Source organism: Dryas octopetala, chromosome 5, assembly GCF_963921425.1.
Source record: "Dryas octopetala chromosome 5, drDryOcto1.1, whole genome shotgun sequence".
Taxonomy (NCBI): Eukaryota; Viridiplantae; Streptophyta; class Magnoliopsida; order Rosales; family Rosaceae; genus Dryas; species Dryas octopetala.
In genome coordinates this window covers 18,355,365-18,372,522 of record NC_141370.1, presented here as the reverse complement: position 1 = coordinate 18,372,522, position 17,158 = coordinate 18,355,365, and the positions used below count along the sequence as shown (strand labels likewise).

Genomic DNA, 17,158 nt, shown 5'->3' with positions numbered 1-17,158 from the left:
AAAAAAGCACCAACTATATTCCCTCCTCTCACATATGTTAACTAAATTATATGTTTTTATATTCATGTGGGTTCAAACTCAAAACGGATCCCTTTACCATTAGACGACCTATGTAGATTGCAGTAAATTCATTGGTTGGGCATTTATTTTTGTTATTATCTATTGTTTAGTGTTAATATGTGTGTATGCCTTTTCTTTTTGTTGCTAAATAATTTTAATGTCACCATGCATTGCACCAACTAATAATATTTACAATTTTTTTATAATTGTTTTTAGCCTTAGCCATATGCTCGTTGCTCTTCAAATGTTGCATATGAAAGGGATTGCATGAAGGGCTTGATGTACTTGATGTACTTGATGCTTATTTAATGGAATGATCTAATTATCAACCAAGAACAAAAAACAATCAACCATTGTAAATAATTCAAGACAAGTTCATGGAAAACAGTGTCAACTTCATTTGTGGGAGATGTTCTTTGAATGAATCAGTGTATATATAATTGCCATTAAAAATGGTGCATGGACAATAAGCAGTATCCACCTAATTTAACTCCTGAGCTGCTGAGCTCCATCTAAACACATCAAAGAAAGGCCTAATCATCTACATCCTTCTTCAACAGTCAAACAGAAATCAAGTTCTTCTAACTTCCGACACACTGAAATACACCTTACCAAGGCACAAATATTGTGCCATTGCTACCCACTTTCTCCAGCAAATTCAACTAACCTGCACCACCAAAATGGCATACATCCCCAGCTCTTCACACTGATGGGCATAAACTATGCCAATGAGGGAGAGGCAAATGAAAGTTAAAGGCCACAGTTCTCCTTCTCATCTGATGTTCTGTTTTGCCTGAGAGGACTCCTTGAAGATGGAAGACCACCATCTGATGTTCTGTCCTTATTGGCGCCTGATTGATCTGGCTTTTCAGCATTCCTTTCTCTAAATGGGTTGCCACCATTTGATGCAGCTGACCGCATGGCCCGGGGTAGCTTCATATGGATGTCTGCCTCACGTGGCCTGTCATCCGGCCTTTGAGGTGCTTCAGCAACTTCTGGCTGCGAGGGAGGCGGAGCATTTGTAACAAGTTGTATGGTAGATCTTCGCCACTTCTTTCTCTGATTAGGCTTTGGTGCATTGGATTTGACCTGTAGTTGATGAAAACAGACAAGAGAAACCAGAAAACTGTAAGCCAAAACGGGTGTGTGAGTTCAGGAATAATGAAATACAATCAACCAAGAACACATTGCTTTGCAAAGATGATAGTGCAAAATGGATAGCCACTAGTTCAGAAGTCAAAAAGAAATTCTTAAAACAATAGAAATGCTTAGGTGAATGAATTGGTAAAAGCTATTCAATAAAACAATGCTTCTAAAAAGAAAATCAGGCAAGACTAAAGTATACCAACGTATTGCCAATCTCAGAAAGAGCCTTCCTTCTTGGCCCACCATCATCAGTTGTCTCACTAGGCTTGTCAGCTAATGCATTCTGAAGTAGCATTGCACCATGAGAAGCAAGTTGTTGATTCTTCTCTATTTCGTCAGTCCCCGAATCGTTTCTAACCCCTTCAGCCATCTCCGCTTCAGCTAATGCCATCTCCGCTTGTGCAGACTCTTGATCCTCACCTGAGAGAGGTTCTCTGTTTGAACACTTTGTGGCCACACAACCACATAATGGCCCACAAGTTCCCCCAATAGATCGACATTGACATTTGAGAGTTTTGCAAGAGGAACTTCTACTACAAGAGCAGCATACACCCGATTCATCTTTCTTCAGCAAAGCAACAATCCCCTCACCTGATTCATTTTTCTTCATCACAGCAACAACCCCCTCCCGTGATTCATTTTTCTTTGTCACAGCAACAATCCCATCACCAGAACTATCTAATTTTAAGCCTCCCAAATCATTAACATCAAATGCATGAGATCCCCCACTTGAACCATTTTTGGACTTTCTCTTTTTAGCTTTTCTTTGTGTTGAACGTACCCAATCGCCATCCTTTGCATCAGGATCAGATTTGTCTGAGTCAGACGTATCCATATCCTCCAAGATAAATGATGTTCGGGAATCCTAGATGCACATAACCATTAGTGATTGAGTAGTTAATTACATGAATAATGAATAACTATTATTTGTCAATTGTAATCAATTCAGAATAGCTAGAAGTAATTTACATACAGGTTACAAACATTGTAGTAAGGAGCAAGATAAACTAGCAAAAGAGAAAGCCACTTGGCACTTGCACTTACCAGCTTGCGTAAATCATACTTGTGTCCTCCAGCGTTTAGGTCGGCATATTTCTTCAAGGCTGAATTCTGTTGCAAAATTCGTACAAGATTAACCAAACTAGAATTCACTTATGAAAAAGAAACATATCAGAAACTGAAAAAGGATTTTTTTCTAAAGCCAGAAAACAAAAAATCAGAAAATCCAAAACGCCAATGTGTCCACGAAATTCAAGAGTTCACACAAATGGAAATAAGCACAAGAATCAAATGCAAAGAATGATTCATCCATACGATTACCAAAAAAATGTTGAGATGGCAAATTTACTATGCTATACCAAATCATGAAAAATAATGCAAAGACTATGATGACATTTTAATATGGGATTATAATGGTATTATTTACTTTTTGAACTTGAAAAACTTGAGAAACTCATAAAAAATAGCTCTGTGGTCAAAATCCAGTTCAATCATCCCGACAGCTAACCCAAGTCTAATGTCTTCATTCACGTAAACATGCAAATTTATTATCATGATACAGAATAATTATATCAACTTGTGGTCCCTTCGAACCCATATCATAATTATATCAACTTGTGGTCCCTTCTACTCAAAGTTCAATTCAATTTACACTGACAACCAAATAAACTAACCTGTGACTTCACCTGATGAACAAGTTCAGCCCTCTGCATCTCAGATGTTCTAAACATACTACTCAGGCTTACTACTTTTTCCTTCAAATCCCTTATTTCCAAATCCTTCTCTCTGTAAGCAACTTCTTTATCTCGTAACAAGCACCTTGAAGAGAAGGAAAAATTTTGTTGTAGTCAATTGCAACCCGAAGTACAAGGGAAGAATGAAAAGAACAGATAAAAAGCACACCAACATTATGTTTGGCAACATACAAAATTAAATTGTTTGCTTTGAGATACGAATTAGAAGGAATATTTATATTTAGGAAAAACTTTTGACTTAAATATAATCTATTACCTGGAGGAAGAAGCTAAATTGAACAAATGATTCATCAAATTTTTTGCATCAGCAAGAGACCGAACTTGGTTCCAACGTCCCCTGCCGCTAAAACCTCTTTCACGCTCTTCTGCTTCCGACAATTGTGATGCCATAGAAACGAGGGTGCCAGACGAAGTACGAAGCATGTTTTCAAGCGCAAAAATCCTTGAATTTCTTGCACCAGGGGACATTGTTTGGCGATAATCACTACAATCGATCAACACCATTCAAAACAAGGTTATATATGTCAAGGTAACCACAAAATAATAACGAGGAAAATTTTATGGAACATCATAAAGAATATTCAAGTTCAATCACCTTAAATTACTCTGTTTTAACATTTGTGCTTCTTCCTTTAGCTTTGCAACCTCCTTGGCCATCCTAGCCCGCCTGGAATACCAAGTATTAGTTGAATTGATTCAACAGAATTGCCATGTTATCTGAAGCTCCCGAGGATAGTTTCAATTGAAAAACAGAACAAGGTATTGGTAACTGTTGGAGTCTAAATCAAATAGACTATATGCAAGTTCTGTGAAACTATAAACATATCCAAGGTCGGATAGATATACTTAACTAAGCCTTGATCCAAAGTTCCAAACACAAAATTCTAAAAAGTAAAGTACTCTAACAAAGAGAGTGATGACAGATGAGGAAACTGCAAGCATTTGAGGCAACATTAATATAAAATTTCCTGAAGTTATGTTCAATTTACTTTACAAACAAAAACAACTGTTATCTCATAAACAACAGCCAAGGGATAAAACCAATCATATAGAACCCGATTTAGTGAAGAACAAATTTCCAATCAACAAATAAAGATATCTTTGTACAGTAAGTTGTCTATCTAGTCCATCTATCAAGCTTATCTAGGATCACCTCAAACTCATTGCTCTTCTTGATACCATTTCTTCATTAACAAGTAAGGATGAAAACTGTACATGAATAGAAAATTCTAACAGCAACTTAAATAGTCCAGACAGCCCATGCTGGTTCATTCTTTGCGTACTTTCAACAAAGAAAATGAACCAAAGGGAATCTAGGAGACTTTGAATTTTTAACAGGATGTGCATGAAAGTAAATATAAGATACACACTCCTCTTTTAATTTTCCTTTGTCAAAAGATGAGGGGGTTAAAAGCTAGTTCTGTAACCTACACAAAATAATTAAAAAATAGCCAATAAAATCTGTTTTCATAATAATTCTTAGCACAACGTAGTCTAATTGAGAGTGTCCTCCTCAAGCTATTCAATTCTGAAAATCTCAAATGAATGAAAAACACATACTCTTCCATTTGACGCTCATACTCAGAACGTACTTCATGCACCCGAACTGTGACTTCAAGCTCATGTTCAATTACCTGCATCAAAGCCTGTGCGGGGAAAAAATTACATATAGGAGAACCACATCCCAAAACACCAAGTAACCAAATAAATCAAGAGGTATATATTCTGTCAAATTGGATGATAAGCCAAGTAGATCCCATCACATGCATTCTAATTTCCATGTTATAATAACAGCAAAGGAAAATTCTTCTCTAACTAATGACTTACAAAAATTTCAAACTAGCTGATTTTAAAGTTTCATTATCAAGCCACATGAAACACATGGTCCCTGTCCAATATTGACATTGATACTATGATGCCATCTTTTTGTACATTTTGTTTATAGATCTACCAAAATTCTCCTACTCCAAATCATAAAGACAATTTATTGCTTTTGATAAATGATTTTTTATACTTTCGTTTAGATCCTCATTATAGAGTTACAAGTACCTGAATTCCAGGACCACTGCCAGTTCCAGCACCTGCATAGAGTAATAAATTGTCAGTATGCTGTAATTACAATAAATGGAAACAAATGAGGTAAATCCATGACCAGAAGTTTCACGTGAGGAAGTCTTTCGAGCTTCTAAAAGCTCTTTTAGCCTTTTGGTGGCCATAGAAGCTTCTTCTGTCTTTCGTTGCAAAACCTGACATGAAAATTGAGAAAAGTGAGAAAATCTTTTGCATAAATAAAGGACATCCAAGAAAAGCTTTTTTTTTTTTTTTTTTTTTTTGAGCATTTGCTTACCATTTTTTGCCTCTGATTTAAAGCTAATAGCTTATGCATCTCATACTCATTCCTCCGCCCCTCTTTCTTAAGCTGATAATTTTCACAAAAGAAGATTACATAACTCTCTATTTTTTTAAATATGGACAGTGAAGATCAAAGAAAAACATGATAATCAAGCTACAATACGTAAAGAATCTTATAATTATTATTTAGAGGGAAAAACATGTTATGCATCTAGCAAAAGTAACTTTCTGCGAACCTAAAAGATACTAAAACAAATTAATAACATCTTCGGAATAATTTTTTTTGGAAATTCAATAAAGTATGTGTTTTCCAATCATGATTTCTGTTGCCAATAACTACTAGTAATAAAAAATTGAAAAATACCACATGATTGGTAAACTGTCTGCTACAGAGCACCAGGGCTATACTATACGCACATTGAGAGATCATTTACGTTATAAGCATTCTAGAACTGCTAGTATCTACCTTTTATTACTTCTAAGTTTAGCAAATTTTATATAATCAAATTTCTCTACTTGAATTTTTGTACATTAGATATCATATAAAATCAACCAGTTAATGTAGATGAGTTATTTGGCAGCTTAGTAATTCTGAAACTACAGTTAAAGTTTAGAACCAACAGAAACACAAATGTTAGTGTATTGTTCTTATATGATATAGGCTATCACTGAGTTTATTACATCATCACATGATTAACTATCTGTCAATAGATCCTAATATGAAAGAGAGACTCAACGACATTCAACATCTATCTTTTCTGCTATCACAAGTGTTTCTTTTTTCTTTTTTTGAAAACCATATTTTTCAACTAATTTCAGTAGATACGTAATAAATATATACTATATGCATATGTTTGCATACATCCACGCATAGACAAAAGATATTGTATCAGAAAGGCCCCTTCATGTCATACCAGTTTTTAGATATCATCTGAAAGTAGAGTACTTTCTTAGTCATGTAATTGTGGTTTCTAATGTGCATCAAGTGCCGGCATCATACATCGATTGAAAATAGAAATAATCTATTACTTTATTGAGCTTAATTAACTCAATCACAAGTATTGCACATGATGTCACTCTAATCCATTAGAAAAACCATAAATTAAATGCGCATGCAATTCCTCAATTGCATATACCTGAAGAACTTCTTTTTCTCGTGATGCTTTCCATAACCTAAACTGCTCAGATTCTTGTTTGATCTTGTGTTGCAATTGAACCTAGGAAACAAAACACTGCATTAATATGCGAACAAAATGTTAACATTTTGCATGAATAGGCACCTTCTACAGCAAATAGCACCTTTTGAGTCTTTATTCTCTGAATCTCATCCTGTAGCCTCTTCGCAGCCTCATCACTTTTTTGTTTTTGTCTCAGCAGTTGAGCTTGAGCATCTTGTTTCTTCTTCAATTCTGAAACCTGCAAAGGAAACGGTAAGCCCCAGATATGCAATTGCCATCAAAAGGCTAAGGCATTCACAATCACCTGTGCTTCAAGGACATTCAACTTTTGTAGATAATCTTCCTTCAACTTCTTAGCGCCATCATCAGAAGTAGATGGGATATTTGCAAGATTCTGTCGCAAGTCCTCAATCTCTTTCTGCAAAATCACAACAGGAAAATTTGTTAGTCCAGCCTTTAAATCAAAACAGAAATATTGCAAATAGAAAACCAACCTGTAGTGCTTTCTTCTCATGTTCCAACTCCTGAACTTTCTTCTCATAATGTAGTTTAAGAACCGAGGTTTCAGGACTTGCAAACCGCTTCATTTCAGCCTTCAACAAGTCAAAAGGAAACCAATGTAAAACAAAATGACCAAACAGCCACAACAATGGGGAATGAACAAACAAGCAAAACCTTGACAACAATAGGATGATACATATCACTTTTGCACTTCTTTTAGTTGGAAAGAAGTACTCTCAAAAATTTAAACATGACATCTATGAGAAAAAAAAATTGGCATCAATTAAGCATGCCATTCACAATATCTTTCTAATGAAATGTTTCTTCAAATTTGAGGATCCTCACAACTCCATCTGAGAAGCAATTCAATAAGAAAAGCCTAGAAACTCTAGATAATTGCTTTTTAACATCTCCAGGGATTTGAAGCAATCTAATTAAAATTAGGCAGCCATGAGAAAGCTATCACTACAGTCAAGACTTTAAGAAAATTTACCTCCTTTTGTTCGAGCCTTTTGTCCAATTCTTTGAGCTCCCTATCAAGTTTCTCTTGAAGAGAAGAATGTTCTTGCTCCTTTTCAACATCTTCAATCTCATCTACATATGAATTAAAATAATTAAGTTTCATATTTGAATATGGTACCCTCAACATTCGAGATAAAACCCCAACCCCCGAGAAATAAATTATAAAAAAAAAAGTTGCAAATACAACAATGTTGGCAGCAATTTTCAGCTAAAGGACAATATCCCAAACTATTATTAATCTATCCTACATCCCTACCCAACTAGCATTGCACAACTTGCCATACATGCCAGTAAATAGGACAGATTTGGTTTTTGTACTTCATGACAACAGCAATTATTGACAATTAGTTGTAATAGAAAGTAGCACTCATAAAATTAATCTTGATGGTAGATGAAATTCTAATGTGCGCAAATCTAACAAATATGAGAAAGAAAACAATAAAATAAATCAAAAATGCAAAATTAAAAAGATTTTTTTTTTGTATCTTACCTGAAATATCAACATCTTTGGTATCATAATCAGATGAATACTCATTAATACATGGGAATAATATATTCTTTGAGCGAAAGGCGTCATCATCTGACTCAACACAGTCAACAAATCTCCTGCGTTTGGAGTTGTTTAAGTTTTTCAAGCACAACAATTCTGCTTCTAACTCCTGAATTTTTGACACATAGGTTTTCAGCAAGTCATTATCCTGAAAAGAGTTTAAAATCCATGTCTCAGTCAAGTTTCTTGTTTATCAAAGAGCTGCAATAACACAATAAAAAAGAAAAAACCAAGGCATCCTGCCAGATAAGAAAAAAATAAACAGAAAAATATGAGAAATCATTGTATGCAAACCTGAACTGAATTGGAATCGATCTCATCCCAAGATTTACCATTTCTGGCTGATTCAATTTTCATGACCAGTTTATCTTTTTCAACCTAAAATATCCAATATTAGTGAGATCTCATGGATAAACATCAATCAATCACAGCATTTTAGAGCTATTCAAAAATACCTGAGCATCAAGAGCACGTTTCTTTAGATGTTCGCAAGTGATTCGGCGTTCCTGAAGCTCATGTTGCAGCTCCACGTTGCTTGCTTCGAGTAAAGATACTTTGTGTTTAAGAATCTAGAAAAATAAAGGGTTATTGAAAGATATAAAAACAATAAACACATAACTAAAGTAATAGGTGCAGATATTGACACTTCTACCACGGTGATATACCTGAAGCTCCTCGTATGGTGCACTAGCATCACCACGATAAAATAAAAGTTCACTCTGCAACTGCTCAATCTGGCTCCGCATTGTTTGCAACTGAGCTGCCATTGGATCGCGATTGATCTAAAATAAACAATAAAGGATAAGGTCATTAGAAGAAAAATAAATGAAACCATAGAAAAAGAATAATTAAGTTGCACAGAAACTTACAACTGCCTTGTTCTGGATGTTGCGAGCGCGATTAGCATATTTCAAAGTATTCAAGGTTTCCTCAGCATTTGTGTCAGCAGGACTAACACAAGCTAAGCAAAGACAATGAATTTTAGAAAATAAAAACAGAATGATTAGAAAGGTGGATCTTAATTGCCCAAAGATGATTACTGTAAGACACAAAATCAACATACCAATCATCACGGTCTTGCTGTTTCCTCCAAGTGAATCCTAGAAATTCAAATTCCAAATTAGCCATAAGAGCATTGACAATTTTACCCTTTGTTTCTTTACAGAGTGAAGGAATTCTACTTGGAAACTACAAAACTATATTTTTTGTATCAGATTTGCAATAATGACTTCATTTGTAGTAAACTTAAATATCGTGGTGTCTACTCTTAACACCTCATAAAATGGGGGTTCAAATGCAAGGTAAAACATGATTGCAAACCATTTCCCATCAGACAAACTGTAGCCCCTAAAGCGATGAATTAAATTTCTGCACATTCTTCATTCCATTGTTTCAATTTTTCGGCTATGAAATTCCAATATGCTGAATGCATTGTTGTCCGCATGACCATAAGCAAATTTAAGTGGCTGAAAACATATCTATAACTTACAAGAACTAATTTAATATATTACAAGAATAGGAAATCAAATAATTTACATGCCTGTAACAAGCGAGTTAACTTGCTATCACGATACGGAACATGACCTCCTTCTTTCCGCTTCTTCTCATCTCCCAAGGCACTTATCACATTGCCAAGAGCAAGTAAACCCTTGTTGATATGAATGCCTATTACAAGAACCATAAATTATTCTTAAAGTAAATAAAAAAATAGTAAGGAGTAGCCACAAAACCAATAGGAAAAATATCAAAAGGTAATTTATCTCATTTATTTGAGAACAACAATGGAATGAGACTACTGAGGCCAAGGTAACAAAACTATACAGATGTTAAACTTGCCACAATCCCATCATAAGCCTATTGTATAGTTTCTTTACAAAGAAAGCTTCCATATAAGAACCTCATAAATACCTTCTTTCAAACGCATGCCATCTGCACCTGTTCTTTTTGCCCGCTCTGAACCTGCTAGGTCCACTAAATGGAGTTTTGCGCATAATATATCATCACCAATATCTTCATTATTTGCTCCATTTGGGCAGTGAACAGCCTTCTTTTGCTCCATAGTTATTGTAAAGATAGCATGGGAACGACTGCATTGTGAGAAAAAAGGAAAACCAAAAGGAAACAAAGAGGATAATACATTAGTTCATCCATAATGAATAAATCTTAAAAGTAAAAAATGACTAAGAATTATGCAAACAAATATGGTGTTTCTTGAGTTAACTCAACGTGACAAAGTAAGAAAGCTAAAGTATGTCATATTCTTGAGCCACAAACACCACTTGCTGATAATATTGCTAACATTGATAATAATGCACATATTACTACTAATGTTAATTAATCACCTACTTTTAAATAGCAAAACTACTTTAAAATGCTAACTAAAAGAAAATTCAGACATAGCACCTTGACTGACTGTTCATGTTTGTGCTCCCAGTAGCACGAGATAAAGAACCACGAGCCAGATATGATGCCATCTCTTCTTTCGTCCTAACCTCTGCCTCAGTCACACCAGCAAGTGTTATCCCTCCATTCACCGTTTCTCTAATTTGTATAGGCACTCTTGCTGGCACAGGCTTTGCAGGAGCTGCACCTTCATTTTTAGAGATAGCTGGTGAATTTGGGTCAAGCAGGTCAAACACTTCTTCCTTGAATATCTGCCATATTGAAAATTCAACATGATCATATAAATCAAATAATATTAAGAGAACAGCTAATAAACTAGAGGGAACTTATTTTACCTCAATGAATGATACCCTGATCAAAAACTCTGTATCATCTTTTGTTGTCCCGACTCTTTTGAATATGCTTTCCATGACTTTGGGTATAATTCCACTACCTCCTTCTCCATTATAGTTAGTCCCCATCGTGTATGTCTTTCCAGAACCCGTCTTCAATGTTAAAGCAAAAATTGAATTAGTTACTTCATATTAGCTCAATCATAAAAGCAAAACAAACCCAACAAAAAAAAAACCTAAATAAATAATCTACCTGGCCATATGCAAGGACAGTAGCATTGTATCCATGAAAGAGTGCATCAACTAGAGGAGCAACACAATCATCATATACCGCATTGGAAGGAGACCCGCTGCTACCATACACATAATCATATGTGAATGAATGTGACCCAATTTGCACCTGTTCACGCATCACATATTAAAAACATGTTTAACATTCTATTACAATCATTCAAAAAAAATTGAACCTTGATTGAAAAGCCATTACACAATTAAGAATTAACAATTCATATGCAGATATGCATTTCAAATTTAATCTACAACAAAATAAACAGCTAAAATTTTAAAATATAACTTAAAAAAAAAAAAAAAAAAAGTACCTGGGGTTCACCGGGAACAACGGAAATGCAATCCGTGCAGCCTAACAAAAGCTCCGAGGTAATCAAAGGCCTTATATTGACAGCCACTCGCACACATTCGGAACTATCCATCTCCACCTATTACAACAACCCCTTGATTCCAAATCCTAAAATCCTAAATCCCGCAAAAGAATGACAATAAAAAAACCCCAATCAGAATCAATAACGCATTAATCGCATGAAAATGAACAAACAAAGAAGCACAACATAAATGGTATTCAATAGCTAAGAGACGAAGAAATTCATGGATCTGAGAGAGAGAGTACCTAGAGGAGGAGGAGGTGAACGAAAATGGTATTTGATTTCAATTTCGTTGTTTGTGTTTGCAGAGAGAGAGAGAGAGAGAGAGAGAGAAGAAGAATTTGAAAGCGGGCGATTGGGGTTGAATTAAAGTGGAATAGAGAGAAGGCGGTCAGGTCCGAATTCAAAATATAGGGAGGTCACGTGCGGGTCGCGTGCGTTGTCAACGGTACTTATTAGCGGGTTTAATTTTGGAATGTTATATTGGATTACGGACAGCCTGGCCCACTTAAAATAGATAGTGTTGGAAATGTATGCCTAAAGAAACGGACTTGGGCCAAGGGGGGATGTAAACACCCAACACTTCACTCATCAACAATTAAATTTAAAAGGGTGATTTTGAATTTTAATTCTTTGAAAGAAAGTTAATTACTATTTTACCTTGCATTTCATATTTTTCCTTTCATTTTAAATTCAAATTTTTAACGAGATTTATATTAAATTTAAATAACATGTTACCTTTAACCTACTTTAACCCTTTTAGGTACGAAATTTTTTCTTTTAGAACGATATGGGTGTTGATATATGAATTATATTTCTTAACAAAAAAAGATATATGAATTAAGAAATTGTAGTATTTCTTTAATTTGATTAAACCAAAATTTTTTACCGACAAAACCAACCTAAAATCAAAGAGTAAAATTTTGGATTTCGCAGAAATTTTAATGGAAATTTCAACAAAAATTAGACATAAACAACAGAAATTGCTATCAAAATACGGAAATTGCTATCAAAATACGGAAATTTTGAATGAAACTTTATCATATGTTTATTTAACATATTATCTACTACATTGATAAAAAAATATTAAAGAAACCAAATTATATAGTAGGTTTCATGTGATAAAAGATGAATATAATGTGTATTGGAGACAAATACTGTTAAATAAAAATGAGTGTGCCTCTTATTGTGCCCATGTATAATTTGTCTATACTCTCTAATTTGTATAATTTGCAAAGACATACATAATTTGTATAATTTGCCCACTCTAAATTATAATTTGTATAATTTGTCCATACTCTATCCATATTCCATAATTTCATACAAGAATAAATCACCAATGTGTCAATGCCTCAACGGGAGGGAAGTAGCAAGCTTATTCAACAAGATTTGGAAATGGTCTTTTGTGAAACCCCGAATCTTTACAAAATTTTATTTCGAAAAATAATTTCAAATAAATAAAATGTTTTGAACATTTTTATAAATTCACTTTTAAACTTTTAAAAATAAAAAAAGTTAAAATTATTTTTTTATTCAAATTCTCCATTCTCTCACTTAATCACTCATGGGGTGATTATTCTTTCTTATCTCTCATCTCTCTTTCATTTTTTTTTTTGCCACTCATCTCTTTCATTAATCATTCTTGCACTCAACTCGAAGACTCTTTTCATTTCTTATCTCTCATCTCTCTTTCATTTCTCACTTTCCCACTCTGTCTCAGACTCCCTACAACTCACCTCTCCCTCACGAACTCAACTCGATCTGCACTCTTTTCCCTTTCTGCTCTCTCTTGGTTCTTCTCTGTCCGGCCATGGATGGCCATGAAATCACCCTATAAATTCTCCCTTCTTCCTCCTCATCATCCCTGCGATCCAGAAAAACCCAAAGAAACCCCAGACCCAAAAACCCAACTCGATACAATGGGTCAACGCTGAAAATTTCAAAAAATTTCGTTAATTTCGTGAAATTTCGAAAAATTTTGGCAAAATCATCGAAATATTTTTTGGTTTGTGTTGAAATTTTCATACCTTTAAAAAACGAAAATTTCGTGGAAATTTTTGAAATTTAACTCCTTGCCTAAAATCAAAAGTGTATTGTCTAACTTAATTAATTTTTAGGAGACTTAGAGTTCGGTCTATTTTATGGGACCTAAGCTTAATTATCTTTTAATTCTTTATAGCCATTTTACTGAATTTACAATGAAAAAAAAAAAACTCATATTTTAAATTTATTTCATTTCAATTCAATTTCCATCCTAACGTTCAAATGTTTTGTGTAATTACAATTACATGGACATTCAACTAACAATTACAATCACATTTTTATTTAAGGTTGTTTTTTCTATGAACTTATGTGTATTAATTTTTATATTATGTACTAATATCTATTCCGTTATCCATGTTGTTGGCTTGTTCTGCATCTAAAGTATGTCCCTGAGTTATACTTTTTGTTAGTTCATGAGTTGGAACGTTAAGATTGTCATCATCGGTTTGTTCATATGCCTATAGAAGCATCTTTCAAGAAGTAAAGTTTAGGGACCACAAGTTCCATATCCTGATGAAGGCAAAAGTATAATTACTATTTTCGATGCTATTTTTATTCTTTAACTTTCAGATTAGAATTACTAATTTACTTATCTAAGTTAATCGGTTATATTATTAAATTTCAAGAAAAAAATTATTACCAAGTGAGCAACTACATTTGCGTTTGTTAACTGCATATGTAGTTATAACATTACAGCTACATTATGTATTCTCAATAAAAAAACACTAATTTTTATTCTAGTACTGCTAGATATACCACATTTTTTTACCATAATTTCATACCACCTTATGTGGCAACTTACATGGCATTCATACATTGAATACTAAAAAATAAAAATAAAAACCCAAAAAGAAAAAGAAAAATTATGTCCAATAAAGTAATGACACGTGAGATGGTATAAGAATGTGGTATAAGAAATGTGGTAAATATAGCATTATTCTTTTTATTCAACCAATAAATTTCTTAAAACACACTATAAAAAAACATAAGTAACCCCACAACTATTAAGATTGAAATAAATAATCAATAAAAAAATCGAGCGGTAAATGCAAATGTAGTTGTTAAGCACTCGGCAAAACACCAAGCAATCGGCGGTCTAATTTTTGTTGATAGACGCACTTTACGCGTATGAGTTGTCATTTAGTTTAATTATGTTATTCATTGTATTTATGTTTAAGATTTTCAATTATTTTGGAGTAATTAATATTTTTTTGTTAGAGTATGTGATGTCATATTGATAGATTACCAATGTAACATGCCACATATACATTATCCATGGTTTAAAATGGACAAAAGGTCATGTAACAAGTGCACAGTAGTGCTAGAAATTTCAGATTTTTTTTTTTCAACTTTCTTTTCTTAATTTACATGGCATTTATATATTAGACACTAAATATAAAATAAAACCTTAAAAAAAAATATTTTATCCAGTAAAGTAATGACATATAAAATGAGAAATAAAAATTAAGACTCTTAGCATTTTCCTTACACAATATAAAGAATAGGAAATTCAATTGAATTCAGGATCTAAAAATAAATGCTTTTAACTATTATAATTTCAAGCCCTCACAACAACATCCATTTCTTAAAAGTAGCATAGCATAAACACATTATAGGCCTGTAAATGAAATTCATAAACGAGTCTTGTTGCCAGCCTTGCAATCATTTTGAGAGTTGTTCTTGTGATCCTATCCATATTGATAAAAACGGAGATGGCGAGAACGAGAGATGAGATGACATGACGACAAGGTTCACACTACAATGGATTGGTAACCCTTATGGTCTTTATCCAAAATAAGATACAAACAATATCAACACACCACAAACGTGTACGTTGCACCAAGTCACCAACACAACACTAATCATGGGAAATGACAAGCCTTGTTTTTGTGTTGGTAGGCTTGGTAGCTAAAAGGCTTTAGCTTACCGGCGGATGCAAGCATACCGGCAAGCTAAGATGGGCTTGCTCAATGAAAAAGCTTAATGGACCTATTTTTGATCCTAAATATGATTATATTATATAAAACTTTATGCAATTACCAACTATATATAAATTAAGGATTACACGACACAATTAATAATCATATAATAGATTATAAAAAAATAATTATCTATATATATAAAACAAACTTCCTCTTTAGGTGAAATTTTCATAAACTCCAAAAATATCTTCCTACTTAAAAAAGCTATAGTAAAATAATTTAATAAAGTAAGGGCAAATCAGTAAAGTTTTGACGCTTCCAAAGTCATATTATAAAATTTCTCAAGTCATGTTTTAAGGTATCTTAAGTCGTTTCTTAGGGTATATGAAGTCGTTCTTGGAGAATTTCAATTAGAAACTCGAGGCATTTTAAATGTTTGTACTATTGATGCATTTCATATTGTACCTAGTGACATTTTAAGTCATATTTTGACGCTTTCAAAGTTATATTCTAGAATTTCTCAAGTCGTGCCTTAGGGCATTTCAAGTCGTTCCTTAAAAATTTCAGTTCGTAACTCGATACAATTTAAATGTTTATACTCTTAATACATTTCATATTAAACCTAATAATAATAAAAGTAAATACTTATTAGTTCTATTATACAAATTATATTGTTTCTTTCAAGTTTAAAGATGAGGTTAGATTATTATTAGTATTTTTCGATTAAATGGCGGACTTTAGACCGTCCAAAAACTAACAAGACCTAGAGCAAAATGAATCGAGGTCGAGTCATACCCAATAAATCCTCATAAAGGAACCATGGAACATAGAAACATAGGGAAGATGAGAACAAAACAAATATAATCCGACAGAGAATTCAAAGCTCAAACTAGCTAGAGAGTCTGCTACACAATTTTGCTCACGATAGATATGATATAAATAAATTAATAATGCAATAAATGTTTGGGTGAGTTTGGAGCAGGTCTAGATGAGTCGCCCACAATAGGCTCAATTAGGCCAAGCTTGAATAAGGCTCGATCTTAGGAGCCTTGGTCCATGCCTAATCCATTATAACATTAGCCTGCTCAATATCTTGTCGGGCAATTTTTACATAATTTTCTCAATATTTTAAGGCATTTTGAACTGGATTGTATAATATAGGGCCCAAGACAATTTGTTTAGAGTTTCAGATTTTGATCTCCATATATGGAGTAGCAAAATCCAACTTTGTATTATTGAATTTTTTTTATTTATTAAAAAACTGGCGTTCAGAAATTAAAGATCAATCCTCAATCAAGTGGTCATTGACTTATATTATAGAGTTCAACTTTCACATGTTTTGTAATTCTTTATCTTACCCTTCATTATATAATTCAAACAAACTTTAATTCCCTTCTTTTTTAATTATGACAAATGATAATAATTCTATTATAATTTTAAATTTGTAAATTTTATTGTTATGAAGTTATGAAAAAGTAAAAAGTATTGAATTTTGTTGGCCCAAGTCACAATTACAATAAACCCGACCCAGACATGAGATCGATCCGGCACACACGCATAAATATCATCGGCCCCAGTCTACGCAATGCTGGCCTGCTGGGAAGGCGAAAACCAGTGTTAAACTGTTAAATACGCACGCCGCACACGTTAAGGCTCTTCCTATGCGCCACATAAATTATCTTCGCAAACAGCGAAAAGGTAATTTCGCGGGTCCACGTAACCAAACAAAATCCAAA

General features: G+C 33.6%; 1 protein-coding gene across 3 annotated transcripts; it reads right to left on the bottom strand.

The window, feature by feature from the left end:
• Window positions 1-523: 523 nt before the first annotated feature.
• LOC147285240 (P-loop containing nucleoside triphosphate hydrolases superfamily protein) lies at window positions 524-11,535 on the bottom strand. Of its 3 annotated transcripts, none has more exons than XM_086242923.1 (27): window positions 11,398-11,535; window positions 11,052-11,198; window positions 10,802-10,951; window positions 10,467-10,717; window positions 9,972-10,150; window positions 9,604-9,728; window positions 9,127-9,163; window positions 8,933-9,024; window positions 8,729-8,845; window positions 8,519-8,632; window positions 8,358-8,441; window positions 8,004-8,211; window positions 7,485-7,585; window positions 6,985-7,083; window positions 6,795-6,908; window positions 6,612-6,728; window positions 6,449-6,529; window positions 5,308-5,379; window positions 5,113-5,206; window positions 5,010-5,041; window positions 4,521-4,606; window positions 3,556-3,627; window positions 3,217-3,444; window positions 2,880-3,024; window positions 2,251-2,316; window positions 1,406-2,071; window positions 524-1,149 (listed from the first exon to the last, which is right to left on the bottom strand). In XM_086242923.1, the coding sequence occupies exons 1-27, from the start codon at window positions 11,506-11,508 to the stop codon at window positions 811-813; spliced, it is 3,927 nt and encodes a 1,308-aa protein (XP_086099049.1). In that variant the 5' UTR covers window positions 11,509-11,535; the 3' UTR covers window positions 524-810. The 3 variants fall into 3 exon arrangements, with proteins under 3 accessions (XP_086099049.1, XP_086099050.1, XP_086099051.1); XM_086242924.1 differs by having other exon boundaries at window positions 2,892-3,024; XM_086242925.1 differs by having other exon boundaries at window positions 5,125-5,206.
• Between the last annotated feature and the right edge of the window lie 5,623 nt (window positions 11,536-17,158).